This window comes from Tyto alba, unplaced genomic scaffold, assembly GCF_018691265.1.
Source record: "Tyto alba isolate M040663 unplaced genomic scaffold, T.alba_DEE_v4.0 Super-Scaffold_13, whole genome shotgun sequence".
Taxonomy (NCBI): domain Eukaryota; kingdom Metazoa; phylum Chordata; class Aves; order Strigiformes; family Tytonidae; genus Tyto; species Tyto alba.
The window spans coordinates 17,249,408-17,264,795 of NW_024881275.1; the positions used below are offsets into that span (position 1 = coordinate 17,249,408).

The window sequence follows — 15,388 nt, forward strand, 5'->3', positions numbered from 1 at the left end:
CAAATTTAAAAATTCAGCATCAATAAAGCTATAATCACTGCATGCAAAATTTACTTTACAAGGAAAATGGTAAATTACACTTGATTGTGCCGAATTTGGCATATTTAATCTTCTTGCACTAAGGGGATGCTGAAAATTAGTGAGCTTCTCAGAAGGCTGCCCTGAACCCACACACCTGTGAACAGGAAAGGTAAGGGCTGTTGTTGGAAAATGCAAGCAGCTACAGGAATTTTACAACCATTACTGGCCTATGACCAAAGCACCTCTGCCAACACAGATGCTGTGGTGAATACAGCCCAGTGAGTCACTCATAAGAACTTGTATATAAGAACTGCTCTGGTATTGTAAGCAGCAGCCTGATAAAACGTGCTTGAAAGGCGAGTAGCACTCCTAAGTGTTTTCACTAAAAGTGTTTTCAGCACTGTGTATGATTTTCCTTGAAAATCTTTGACAGGAAGAACACTGCAAAGAATTTTTAAAACTCCTGTTGATTTTGAGCACACTATCAATATAAAAATCTTAATGAGCTGTAGGTTTAAACTGTCAAAATTCTGATGTAATACACTGTCCAGACTTGTGTGACAAGTCCTTTAAGAATTTGAGCCCTCACCATGCTCAACTGTACTGTGCACCACCCTATATCCCTTCTGGGCTGCATTTCTGCACAGCATTGGGTCTCTGCCCAGCCCAATAAAATACAGAACATTTGATTTAGTACTGAGTCATGTTTTCACCCCAGATGGAGCACTGGAAAAGCTTGGGAGTGGCCACTATGTGATCAATAATTCATTACATTCACAGTCAAGGAGTGGAGGTAACTATGGCATGCTTCATTCTTCAAAGCTCATTAACTGAAGTTCAGTACTGGTGGCTGTCCAGGATAAATGTCAAACCTCTAAATGCTATAGAAGAGGAGCAAGATCTAAGGAGCTGATTATCCAGAATTGCTCATATCAGTAAAATCAGATTTCAGTGTCACACAGGGAAGGAAGACTGCTTTGCATGTGATCTGCTGTGGTCCCCTTTATTCTACAGACATGTAGGACACCACTTCTTCAGATGCTCTAAAATAAGAACACTATGAGAAGAAGTCAAATTACGTTGTATTATTATGGCCTATTTACAGATTTTGTTGTTGTTGAGTAACAATTGTAAAACTGTTAGCTTTTGACTATTGTAATATACAATCATATGTCCCTTTATCACACTGGAGTATTGACCTTCACCAGGTATCTTACCACAACTTCTTCATTTTTTGCAATCCTTGGAACTGAAATCAGTCGAAATTGATTGCGTTTCATTGCATCATTCCCATCAAATATCTTTAATGTTTGTTTACCTGAATGAAAACAATTATTGCATTTCAGTAACACACCCCTCAAATCATAAAGCCTGACTAGGAAGCATATAAACAAACTGTTAAAAACCTGCTTTTAACTCACTGAACTGTTTCTTTGTCACAAGCTTTGAGGTTGAATCTTTTAATTTTTGTTTTGTTACTGTTCATTTAAAACAGGGGTACATTCACGGAGGAAAGCAGGAAGAGCATTTCAAGTAATAATAGTTTTATAAAGGCTTTTGATATAAATGTTTATATATAACTATACTGCTTATGTTATCACTTCTTCATCCTCACCAGTCAAGACTGCATTTTTTATTGACCAGTTCAACAACACGAAAACCAAGACAGAGTGCCATCACCTTCAGAACAGCTCCCAAAGCACTGCCAGACCTGAGCACCTCCTTCTGAAGAAAGTCTTTAGAAAGTCTTTAAAGTACCTGGTTAACTGTACAGACAACAGGAAAAAATACAAGACAACAGAAAAACTAGAAGAAACAAAGTACAGCAACTGAAGAACTACAACCGTTTGCTGTTTCATTTCACTAAAGCCTTCTCAAATCCATGCTTAAATCATGGAGCACAGGCTGTTGCACAGACATCTCTGAAAGGGTGAAGAGTTAAGGATTTCAGGTTCCCTTTTCACACAGATGAGTTAAGACTCAGTCGGGTATAGTCCACTGCAGGACAAAGTTTCTCTCTTTAAGTGACTGTTTTAAGAGCAACAGCAAAGTGTAACCAAATTCACATAGAACAAGCAGTTTTTGAGAGCTTTTAAGAACAAATGAATGTTATCAGTCCAATATGTGTGTCCTTACAGCTTATAAAAAAGGCATCAAGTTAATCAATCCAGACCAAAAAGGAGATTCCAACTAGACAGACCTTGTGTCCTTTGTTGATCACACCCTTATGAAAAGACTTGATGAGCTGTTCAGTTTTACAGGTTCTTTCATGTATTCCCGAGAGCCCATGCTTTACAGCAGACATGACTGATATCATGGACAGAACTTGCCCTTGTTATTGCAGTGTTGGACTGAACTGTTAACAGAAGTCACTCTTCGTTATAGCACAATGTTACAGGCTGATCTCATAGCAAATCTGTACACCTGCATTCATCATAAAGTAATAAAATCACTAGAAGCTACCACTTTCAGACTTCAAATGTTAGAAATAGTAACTAAAAGCCATGTACCCCAGATGTAAAGTCCACACAACTGGTTAATAATGCAGTGTGTTAATACACCTTGTAAAGGAGAGATACATCACATGCTGAAGTCTATTTCCATCTTCCTTTTACAGCTTGGAAATACTTTGCAGTACAGCAGGAAGTACTGAAAGCCTTTTGCTCTCAAATAACATTGGCATATAGGTTCCAAGAACCACATTTGCAAACTATCATTTGTCATAAAAGGGTCAAAAAGGAGAGAAGGAACTGTAGGAGCAAAAAAGCCAAACCACCCCTAACTGATGGCTGAAAAAAGGTAAGCTAGACTCTCATTCAGAAATGTACATCACTGGGTATCTCAATGCTGCGCTGACATATGAGAAAAGACTGCAGCAAGTAATTGCTTTGCAAGGACACTTTAGTGATGTTCTGCTAGCCTTCTAGAGCCACCTGACACGCGAGTAGGCCATGCCTAATCCACCTGTTCCTGTTTCAGTGTATATTCTGTCACTTCAATCAAAGGCAGACACTGTGTAGAACTGAAGCTTCATCCAATACTATATTTAAAAGCAGTCTTTTTTAAATGAGACTCTAACCATCAAAGAAAAATTCTACCTTTATTTCCACTACCTCTACTTCTCATGATTTTGAGATGAAACAGCTACACTTTAAACTTCTTTTTCAATTTAGACTTGTCCACTTAATGCCTTTCTTCATTAATGATTCCGCTGGGTATGGCACAATGTATGTGCAAGGCCATTCTCATTAGGTAACATAAAGACATATTTCCACAGCAAAGCAATCACCAGTACAGCCTCCCATCCTACTCCACATTATAAACAGGGAAGTAAGCCAGGAGTATGAGGAAAGCTCTCGTACACTTCTCTGGAAATGGGCACAGAGGGGCACCTCTCTGCAGTGCCTGTATGCTACTGCCCACAGCCTGGGGCACAACCAAGAGAAACTGGAGGTCTGCATGCCCTTCAGGGCTGCCATATCGGGGCCACGGAGAGCTGTTGTGACAGCTCACACAGCTGGCGTGCTGCCACGGATGGACACGGGCTGTTGAGGAATGAAGGGCTGGAATGGCAAGGAAGGGGCGTTCCTGTGAGACCCTCCAGTGTGAGAGCAGTGGGGACGCTCCGAGCTCTGTCCTGGGACAGATGGTGAGACAGCAAGAGCTTATGGGGAGCGAACAGACCAGTGTATGGGTGATGTTATGGTGGCCGGCTGTTACAAACATCCTGGCTGGGAAGAAGTAGTCGATGAAGCAGGTGATGCCTTTTTCCAACAGCTGCAAGAAGTGTCACATTTGCAGGCCCAGGTCCTCACGGAGGACTTGAGCCACTACCATACTTTCTGGAGGGACAAGACAGCCACACATGAGCAATCCAGGATGTTTCTGGAGCATGCTGGTGACAACTTCCTGACACAAGTGATGAGCCGATGAGGGGAGATGCTTTGCTGGACCCAATTCTTACAAACAAGGAAGAACTGGTTGGAGATGTGAAGTCTGGGGACAGCTCTGGCTGCAGTGGCCATGAGATGGTCGTGTTCCGGAGCCTGAAAAAAAGCCCATTTCTCCCTTTGAGAAAACTGGTCTACTGAGGGCTGAGGAGGTCCATCTGTCAGAGAAAGGGAAGAGCACCTTCAGTCACAGGCTTGCCAATCTGATGAAAAGGGCTTTAAACTAAAGTTGCAGGGGGAGGAGAACCTCCATCCATTCCACTCCTACCAGCTTGATGCCGGTGCCAGCAGTGGGTGCCCAGAGCCTGGAGAGGAGTCACAGGTCAATGAGAGAGCACCTGAGGAGCAGCACAAAGGGATTCCATCCAGTAAGTCAGCTTCACCAGAGGCTCAACTTAAATGCCTCTCTGCAAACACACATAGCATGGGGAATAACGAAGAGGAGCTAGAGATGTGTGCATGCCTGCAGGTCTATGATCTTATTGGCATTACAGAGACGTGGTGGGATGATTCCTATGACTGGAGTGTTGGAATGGAAGGATACAGGCTCTATAGGGAGGACAGGCAAGGGAGATGCAGAGCAGGTGTTGCCACCTATGTCAGTGACCAGCTGGAGTGCATAGAGCTCTCCCTGGTGATGGATGAGGAGCTGACCAAGAGTTTATGGGTCAGGATTAAAGGGAAGGCAGGAACAGAAGATGTTATAGTGGGGGTCTGCTGTAGACCACACGATCAGGAAGACCAAGTAGATGAAGCCATCTACAGACAGATAGGAACACCCTCATGTTCACAAACCCTGGTCCTCATGGGGGACTTTGACCACCCTGATATCTGTTGGAAGGACAACACAGCTGGGCATAAGGAATCCAGGATGTTCCCAGAATGCACTGATGATAACCTCCTTCTCCAGGTGACAGAGGAGCCAATGAGGAGAAGTGCTATGCTCTGGTGAAATGTGTGAAGCTCAAGTGCAGCCGTGGTGCATGAAATAGTGGAGTTCAAGATCCTCAGGGCAGAAAGGAGGACACACAGCAAGCTCGCTAACCCGGACTTCAATAGAGCAGACTTTGGCCTCTTCAGGGACCTGCTTAGCAGCGTAGCATAGGATAAATCCCTGAAGGGAAGGGGTGCCCAAGAAAGCTGGTTAATACTCAAGGATCACCTCCTCCAAGCTCAGAGGCAATGCATCTCCACAAATAAGAAGTTAGGTAAGAACACCAGAAGGCCTGCATGGATGAGCAAGGAGTTCCTGGACAAGCTCAAACACAGAAAGGAAGACTACAGAGAGTGGAAGTAAGGACAGATAGCCTGGGTGAAATACAGAGAAACTGTTCAATCAGCCCAGTATCAGGTTAGGAAACCCTGATAGAATTAAATCTGGATAAGGACATCAAGGGCAATAAGAAAAGCTTTTATAAAAGGAAGACTAGAGAAAATGTGGGCTCACTCTTGAAGGAAACAAGAGACCTCATTACTGGGACATGGAGAAGGCTGAGGTACATAATGACTTTTTTGTCTCAGTTTTCACCAGCAACCATCCAGCCACACCATCCAAGAGGTAGAAGGCAAAGGCAAAGGAGAACTGCCCACTGTAGAAGATCAGACTCAATACCACCTAAGGAACCTGAAGGTGCACAAGGCCATGAGACCTGATGAGATGCATCCGCAGGTCCTGAGGGAGCTGTTGGGTAAAGTGGCTAAGCCACTATCCATCATATTTGAAAAGCTGTGGCAGTCTGGTGAAGTTCCCACTGACTGGAAGGGCAAAAAAATAACCCCCATTTTTAGAAAGGGAAAAAAGGAATACCGGGAGAAACTATAGGCCAGTCAGTCTCACTTTTGTACCCAGCCAGATCATGGAGAGGATCCTCCTGGAACTATGCTAGGGAACATGGAAAATATGGAGGTGACAGCCAACATGGCTTCACTAAGGGCAGATCATGTTTGACAAATTTGATGGCCTCCTACCATGGCGTTACAGCATTATCAGATAAGAGAAGAGCAACTGACATCATCTATTTGGACTTGTGCAAAGCATTTGACACTGTCCCACATGACATTCTTGTCTCTAAATTGGAGATGTGGATTTGACGGATCAGTACTCAGACTCAGTAGATAAGGAATTGGCTGGATTGTCTCACTCAAAAAGTTGTGGTCAGTGGCTCGCTGTTCAAGTGGAGAACAGTGACAAGTGGTGCTCTTCAGGGATCATATTGGGACTAGTGCTGTTTAACATCTTTGCTGGAGACATGGACAGTAGTGGCATTGAGTACACCCTCAGCCAGTTTGCTGATGACACGAAGCTGTGTGGTGTGGTTGACACACTGGAAGGAGGGGATGCCACCCAGAGGGACCCTGACAGGCTTGAGACCTGGGCCCATGCAAAACTCATGAAGTTCAACAAGGCCATGTGCAAGGTCCTGCACATGGGGCAGGGCAATCCCAAGCAATTCCATGAAGGGGGCATCCACAACCTCTCTGGGCAACCTGTTCCAGTGTCTCACCACCCTCACAGGAAAGAATTTTTTCCTTACATCTAATCTAAATCTACCCTCATTCAGTTTAAAGCCATTACCCCTTGTCCTACCACTGCAGGTCCTTGTAAAAAGCCCCTCCCCATCTTTCCTGTAGGCCGCCTTCAGGTACTGAAAGGCTGCTATAGTGTCTCCTTAAAGCCTTCTCTTCTCTAGGCTGAACAACCCCAACTCTCTCAGCCTGTTCTCATATCAGAGGTACTCCAGGCCCCATCTTCATGGCCCTCCTCTGGACTCAGTCAAGCAGGTCCATGTCCTTATATTAGGGACCCCAGATCTTAACACTGTACTCCAGGTGGGGTCGCAGGAGCGTGGAGTAGAGGGGGAGAATTCCCTCCCTCAACCTCCTGGCCACACTTTTCTTAATGCAGCCTAGTATATGGTTGGCTTTCTGGGCTGCGAGTGCACATTTCCAGATCATATTCAGTTTTCCATCCATTAATAACCCCAAATCCTTCTCCTCAGAGCTGCTCTCAACCCACTCATCGCCCAGCCTGTATTTGTGCTTGGGATTGCCCTGACCCATGTGCAGGACCTTGTACTTGGCCTTGCTGAACTTCATGAGGTTTGCATGGGCCCACCTCTCAAGCCTGTCAATGTCCCTCTGGGTGGCATCCCTTCCCTCTAGCTAATCAGGTGCACTGCTCAGCTTGGTGGCATCCACAAATTTACGGAGGGTTCACTCAATCCCACTGTCTGTCATTGATGAGGATAACAAATAGCACTGGCCCCAGGACAGACCCTTGAAGGACACAACTTGTTACTGGTTTCCACTTAGACATTGATGTGAAAGAACAAACAGATAAGCAGGAAGCAAAAGAACTAAAATCCTATACGAAATTCACATTGAAGAAGCAAAAATTGCCTTTCTAAATGGTATCTACAACGTGACAGATCTTTGGGCTTCTGGTTTTGCAGGTTTACTTCTGGCTTCTGTCAAGAACAATGAATTTTGGGAGCACAGCTCTGATTTCTTCTTTCCTACATGACTATTTATTAAGTACTCTTTTGAGAGTAGTTAGCTGAAACCTTTTACATCTGTTTAAGAAAAGTAATCACACAATTTCCACATACAGTGTACACTCTTTATAGCAATGGAGAGTAAATAATTATACTGGAGAAGGGAGCTTGATATGTATAATACAATACATTGGAATTTTTCAAGGTTTTTTTTTAATATGTAGTATATATTTTTACTGTGTAGAAAAGTAGTATTACCAGGTGGATTTGGCTTTTCAGTTTTCCAATTATCAACTTAGTGGTTGTGTCTGTTGTCAAATTCCTTTTTTAGTCACAATATAAGGTCCATTTAAATATAACCAACTCTCACTTCTGAAGTGTCCTTGAAACTCTATTGCCATTGCATTGAGACTACAGCACATGTCAGAAAGTGATCCACTCCTTTAAACCCTGCTGAGTTAATGTCAGAAAAAGTGAAATTCTTTTAGGAACAGATTTCTGTCAGAGTGATCTCCATGGTGACTCAAACATAGACAAACCGTAACCAAAAATCACACTGTGTCCTGGGTGACCTTCTTTAGTGCTACCACAACTTGAGAAAACACAGCAAATACTGGTTATTGACAGCATAGTTAATGTTCTGAGTATGAACTTTCACAACATTATCAAAATCTCTACTGTTTTCTCTAGCAGTCCAGAGGTTTGACAACCATCTGTGAATAAAAACATTCATTCAAGTTTTAGTACTTGTTTTCATTTGAACTGCTTTTGTAGTCTGCTCTTGTTAGATACTAGCTTGCCTGAAAGAATCTCTAGCAATTGTAACTGGAGAGTTCTTTTATGAACTGTCCACTTCTTAAGACCAGCCAAATGTTGCAAGAAGTTGGCTTGACTCTTAAAATAAACTGGTTTGCAAGGAGGAGTTTAGATCTACAGACCGCTAGTAATGTCATAAGCTCAAGTACATTCTTAAGCTAAATACACAGTATGTTCAGTCTTTCTTTCCTTAAGGTAATCCGGTTATCCATCATGCAAAAGACGCTCAATTTATCAGTGAAAAATCATGTTTAACTTTGTCACCGTTCTCCTCACATGGGTCACTTTTACTGCAACCTGGTGAAAGATGGCTTTCTTGTACATGAGTTTCTGGGGATGCGTTAGCAAAAGAAAAAACACCTACTTATTTGACCACAACTAGTCATCCAGAAAAACACTTCTCAACTAAATCAAGTGAACATCCACAACATGAAAGTTAAGGGGTGTCTTAAGACAGTCTGATCTGTATAACTAGCCTTGGCAAGAAGCTCAACCATAAGCACTTTCTAAGTTAGATAAAGGTGTTTCTCCCTCTTGTTCCAGTTTTTAAATATTAGAAAAAGATCCAGTTATAGAAATGAAGTCTACATACCACTATCTAGTATAAAAAAAATCTTGCTAATGTGCAACAGATGCACATAATAGATTCTGGTATTTAAAGGAATTACTGCCTGCTTTATAATATTGACACTTCACTGCTGAACATCTTTTATCTTTTCCTGTTGGATAAGACTACACAGTATCAGGAGTTTTTCTGAAAAAAAAAAAAAAATTTAAAAGTGATATTGAGTTGGAAAAAACCTGTTCTTCATGGTTATGCTTTTCAAGGGAAAAGAACTACAAAAAGGTTAACTCCAGGCACAATTTACCAAACTATGGAATTTTATTTCAGAGGCTAAGATACCAACTTTTCCTGGGAAAAGGATTAACAGCATTTGATGAGTCTGAAGCTCATGTCCTTTGACTATCCCCACAGACAGGACACAGCTAAAGACTTATGCGTGGCTTGTGGCAGATAGCAAAACGATGTAGTCCTGCATGGTTTTGCTGGGGAAGAAAGCTAGAAGCCTATACCAAACCTGCTAGTGGAATTTACTCTTAAAAGACTGAATTCTAGCAACAGTGCTTACCAAGAACCATTCTTCCAAACAAAACTTGTGCTATTCACATGCTTTCTACTCTCCTTCTCTAGTGACTCCTACTTTAAATTATAACAGTGTGGACTGCCAAATTTTGGGTTATTTCAGTATTACTATTCACAACCTACAAGGCCGCAATAAAACAAGTAAGAATTGTGTATTTTTCCTTTTATTGGTCTTGAACAGAGTCTTTCAGAATCCCAGACTATTCCTTTCTTCTCCTGTTCCTTTTCCAGGAGAGCCATTTGTGAGTGTGTCACTTCTCTGAACTTGTTTTCATGGGCACCTACAATTTCTCTATTTCCAAGACACTTTTGAAGCACTAAGTTGTATTAATAGCCATCATCCTATAGTGGTAGCCACCTCTTCACCCTTCTCTTCCAGTGTGGTTTTTAGAACTTCTCCAAGCATTTGCCACATGTATGCAACTTGATCTGATTTCACCTGCTTCTCCCTCCAGCTTTATGGCTCCAAATCCATTTAAATCATGTTTCAGAGGAACATGTGACACGCTTACTTATTTATAAGCTGTTTTAGTGGAGTACAATGACCCTTTTTACGAAGCCTGAACATTTTCATAAGTGTCTTTAGAGGTAAAATCCCTCAAATCCACACATGCTGTCTTTGCTTCTTCCTGAAAACAGTTTGTTCCTGCTTGCAGAATTACAGTGAAGGCCTCCTTCACACTGTCAGCAGTGGGACAAGACATAATCAAACACTAAGCCAATGACTTGGGTCTATCTAATAGAAGAACATTTTCTCTCCCTTACCCATCAGGTGAACAGCTACCAGAGTAGAGCACTGCCTGGCAAAGAAGGGGCTGCGGAAGGACATGCTGTGAAAAGTACGTTTACTGACAGCACCGCAGCCCCTCTAAAACTTCCTTCAGAGACCATCTTCTCCTGATGGCTGCATTTTGTCCTGTAGAAGATGGGCACACGCTGAAGCAGACAGTTCACATCCAGCCAGTGAGCGCTGAGACACGCTCGCGGGGCAGAGAGACTCCCAGGTCAGAGCCGTGCCCTTCGCTCATGTCCCTGCCTGACAAATGAGTTGCACACACACAGAGCCAGGAGGCCTGCTGAGCTTTCAATACACCTCCTGAAACGTGTCTGTGCGCATCTCCTGTGGGCTGTGATGGAGAAACTGCCCAAGCTTCAAGACTAGCAGGATGTTAAAGCAAAGAGAATGCATAACCATAGTAGCAACCCAAAAAGCATGGATCTCCATGTCATATCTAAGTATCTACAGTTAAATTTTTCATCTGATAAGCCTTGTCATAAGGACTCCTAAGGCAGGGAATAAATTAACACTGCCTAATAACAGCTGTGAATGTGTCTCCATAGCCTTCTGGCAATGGTGCTGCAGAACTACAGGAAGATTTTTTCAATCTTGAAAAGGTTTTCCATAAAACCTCTTTATGTTTTCAGGAAGTAGTAAAGAAGAGGTGTTTGCCTTCCCTGGAATAGACATGTCACTGTTTTCACTACTGATCAGTTATATATTCTCAGAATGATCAATAATTATTTTAGTATGAAAATGGACTTTGGGGCTCAACTCCTTCCCCAGGCAATACAACTCACTACACTAATGAGAGCATCCACATGATATTTATCCTACTATCCCTGTAATATTCAGTTCTCTTCAAGTTAATTGTTCACCGTGTAGACAAGTTCTTAGAAGGTGGCTTGTGTTCTCAGGCACAAGGATTTATAGTCCTTTACCAACTGTGCTCTGTAAGTCTGTTAAATCTATCATTTCAGAAAGTGTAGGGCTGGTTTTATGGTCATTTTTTGCTTTTGGTCTCAGTATCTTCGTAGGGTAAATTTCATGGTTGACAACATACTTAAGCTTCCAAAATTAAGATTTAAATCTTCTAACTTTACACTTCACTCAACAAGCCTACTACAATAGCAAAGAAAGAGAGTGGAATGCAGACCACTAATCCAAATTTTATTCCAGTATTAATTTACAGACTTTGCAACCTTTCTTACTGGTTTCTTTCTTGTGGTAAAGTACATCTTTAGAAGTCAGTATTATTCAATTTGTTCTGACTTGTTTTCACTGCTTTTAAAAATATGCATCTGTAAAATGTGGAGCATGGGAATTAAGAAAAGCTACACTATTACGGAATATAATTCAGTTCAGACACTCCTGAGGGGTAGCATGGTAACACCCCAAAAGATGGGGCCGATGTACCGAGTCAACACACAAAAGATAATGAGCAGCTCACTCTTGGCCCATATTACACAAATGGTGTTACCTAGAGACATGTGGAGGAGGTTCAGCATGCTATAACTGCACCTCTGCCGTGTTTAATTTGATAGGTTATGACTCCCCACACAGAGAGGCACAAAAGCACAACGTCTGGCAGGTGAACCCCAATAACATTGTCAGGAAAGTTATCAGAGAAGCCATGCCCTGCCTGGATGAAAGGGCTCCAGCCCCCATGGCCCAGGGCTGGCACCCACTGGGTGAGCCGTCAGGAGAAGCTCTGTGGGTCTCCCCACCAACTGCGGAGGTCACTCAGGGTGTGGGGCTTTGTGAAATGGATGGGAAGAGCATTCTGGTATTGTACAAGAGTTGGTAGGGGATGTTTAGGGGAGGAACCAAAGGCAGGGGAAGGGGATCCAGGTGGTTTGGGGAGGAACAAGTAAATAGAGGGATAAGGAGACAGAAGAGGCTGGTCACACATCAAGAGGTTGGTGTGCCTGCCCGGCCATGCCCTGCACCTGATGAGCACAGTCTGTCCTGTCTTCTCATTAAATGCTATTTCCAACTCTTTTTGTGGTTGGGGTTTCCACTCTTCTGCATGCGTGTGTACATATGGGTTCCTGAGTGCAGCAACTGAAGCGGGACCGCAGGACCCGTGTGTCCATGGTGCAAGCAACCAGCAAACATCAGGCTGGACTCACTGGGACACAAGGTTGGGAGCCATGTATTCATGCATGTCTGAGTGAGGCAGCTGGTGGAGATGACTACTGGAGAGACCAGGAGGTCCAGGATAACTGCTGGAAAGACCATGGAGGCTGGTGGTCCACTGAGAAACCTAGGGGGGGAAGGGGTGTGTGTGCATGTATGTGCGCACACATACATGCACACAGCCACACACACATGTGTATGTAGGCCTCAGAATATGCGTATACACACACCTTCCCACTATTCCTACTCAGACACATAGGGGACAGGATGCTGCACCAGCTTCACCTCTATTGGTGTACCAGATTTATTAGGGTTCCCTAAGATCATTAAACTAAAGCCGTCAAACATATCTTTTGTGTGTGTGTGTGTGTGTGAACACTTTGCTTTTAAAGAGACATTAGAATCACTTCCTAACTATTGAGCTTTCTGTTTCATGAAAACGTATTAAGAGGAATAAATTTATTTCACTGTTCTATTTAAAACACAAGTAATGACTCTTTATATGAGACTTGAAAATGTACTATCTACTGCTGCTTCCTCTAGTCCAGACAGACACTGTATATGAACAAAAGACATACTAAAGTTTGTATCCTGCCTCCAATTTTCATACCTTTTTTTTACTTCTTTTGGGAAGGCTGTCTAAAGCTCAACTGTCCTGTACTAGTACTTTCAACCAATACAGCTGAAATACCTGGACACATAATTTGCTCTCTCCGACAGTCCTGAATAAGGGAAGTAGCCTTAGTTGGTGAAGCATAAAAGTCCTGACACTCAGCCTCTTCTGTCACTATAAACACTGGGAAAAGTGCAGTTTTCTTAGATAAATGGCAGTTAGTCAGAACCTGGTCCCATAATAAGGGAGCATGGTGGTAGATCATAACTTACAATCATTAAGACACCAGCTTCAAATTTTAAGATGTGAAATAAGAGCATGCTTGAGATCACTTCCATAACTTGGTTAATAACTTACTGAGCTGGATTTTTTAAAAAATCCAGACAGCTTTTGCACAATTATTCTGTTAATTTTGTAAGAATTTTAGGATTTTAAAAAAAAAGGAAAACTCATATTTACTGATTTGAAATTTCAATTTTTACAACAATCCATGCAGTAGCAAGTTTCATGTTTTTCTAGCTACTAATATGGATATAGAGGGTAGGATGCCTTTAAATGTTGTTGGCTTCATCTTCTGAAAAGTAAGAGTTTGGCTAATACAAATCCTAGAAATACCCACATTCATAAGAATTTAACTGCATAAGAAGCAACCAGTCTGGCTCAATATTCTTGCACAGGTATACATACTTTTACTGCAATATGCTCAAGCAAAAAAACAAAAAAATAAAATTCACCTGGTGTCTTCAATAAGACTTCGATTCAGCTATCTTAAAAGAAAAAATATCTTTGAAAAGATATGCTCTCTGCCCTTTAATTTGGTTACTTATCTATGGATTGTTAACACCATGCTTTCCTTCTTCCATTACCAAGTTGAGAGAAATTATCTATTTGTCAGGGTGAAAAAAAAAGATTGCCCCTTATGTCAATAAGTGATGTCAACCAGTGATGAGATACTTGTAAGACCCTGGATAAATGTGTTGGAGCAAAACTTTGGACATCGAATTGATACTTAGCATTAGAAAAATAGCCATTTAACATTTTTTCATAAGGCAAAGCAAGGTAAGATCATATGAATAAAGACTTGACTATTCACAACTTACTAAAATTCTGCTTACTTGAATCTGTTGAAATTTGGACATCTTTTGCTGATCCCTGTGTTGACCCATCAACATCGTCATCTTCATCTGTGAAAACAGAAACATGTTAAGATGGCAATCTTGTTAACTTGAACTAGGGGGGGAAAAAAGTATTTGTCATTTAAGGATTGTTTTCATCGAAGTTAACACAAAAGAATCCAGTCAGAAAAGCACACTTTCCTCTTCTGCCTCTTTTACAATAATAATCCATACTCTAAAAACAGCATTCAAAAAAATAAGCCTGTATTGTCATGTAACTACAGTGAAGGCATACTTGCAATTTTTCTATTATTAGCTTTAATACTGCAACTACTGCATTTCACCCCTTTCTCAAGCTGCGCTGTTTGCCTACGATCAAAGTATATATGGTTTCCATTAAGTTTTAAATCATTAAATCAGTCCAGGAACTGCAGTAACAGCTTTCCAGTCAGAAATACGAGTATTATATAAATAATTTTGATAACTGAAAAATAGGTTTGCTGACACCCAAAGAGAAAGAAATTACTGCACTCAGGAGAAGACTTTGACAGCATCTCATTGCTCTCACCAAGAGCTAGGAGCTAACATGTCAGATAACAACACAGACTGTAAAATCACAAATAAAATACTTAGAAAATATTAACATAAAAGCCACTAATATTCACATTTGCTTCTGTGAAAATAACATCCTGACTGCATTCTCATTCCTGACACTCAGGTCCATACAGGAAGACTGGTGCCAATCCAAATGTGACAAATTTTTCTTCTCTAGTAGTGTGCAACGTAAGTCAATACAGGGTGCTGATTATGTAACAGTATTCATACTTCCACCCATGGAAATTCCCAGTCAGTCTTGATTGGGATGATGCAGACAAAGCTCCCAAAAGATATAAACCAGGCAGAAAGCAGGAAATCAAAGCACAAAAGAAGACAGGAAAAAATAAAATAAAATCAGTAAAGACAGCTCTTGAGAGCAAAATAGGTACTAGGGAAGTTAGAATCCTGACACAGGAAAACCTTCCAAGAAGCGAAATCACAGCATGTCAAGAAGGGCACTCAGTAGAAGTCCTGAAATGGAGACCAGGTAACTTACTGACTATTTTGGTAATGATTCAACTGACTACAAGACAGACCAACAATAATGTTTCTGGGTTGCCATTTTTGAAATCTAAACGAAGTGTTGAAATACCTTCCCTGTAACAGTTGACAGACAAACAGATTAAGTTTCAAACTGGATAGAAATCTAGACAATATGTTCTTGAAACACCCTGAAATAAATGGAAGCTGAATGCCTTCTCAAATGTCACTTCAGGTCAAA

General features: G+C 41.7%; 1 protein-coding gene across 1 annotated transcript in view; it reads right to left on the bottom strand.

Moving 5' to 3' along the window:
- DGKQ (diacylglycerol kinase theta) overlaps positions 1 to 15,388 on the bottom strand; it is a 98,615-nt gene that overhangs the window by 37,370 nt on the left and 45,857 nt on the right. The window contains exons 7-8 of the mRNA XM_033000993.2: positions 14,071 to 14,139; positions 1,239 to 1,339 (exon numbers count right to left, since the gene is read on the bottom strand). Coding sequence (XP_032856884.2) covers positions 1,239 to 1,339; positions 14,071 to 14,139 — 170 coding nt within the window. The remainder of the gene's footprint in view (positions 1 to 1,238; positions 1,340 to 14,070; positions 14,140 to 15,388) is intronic.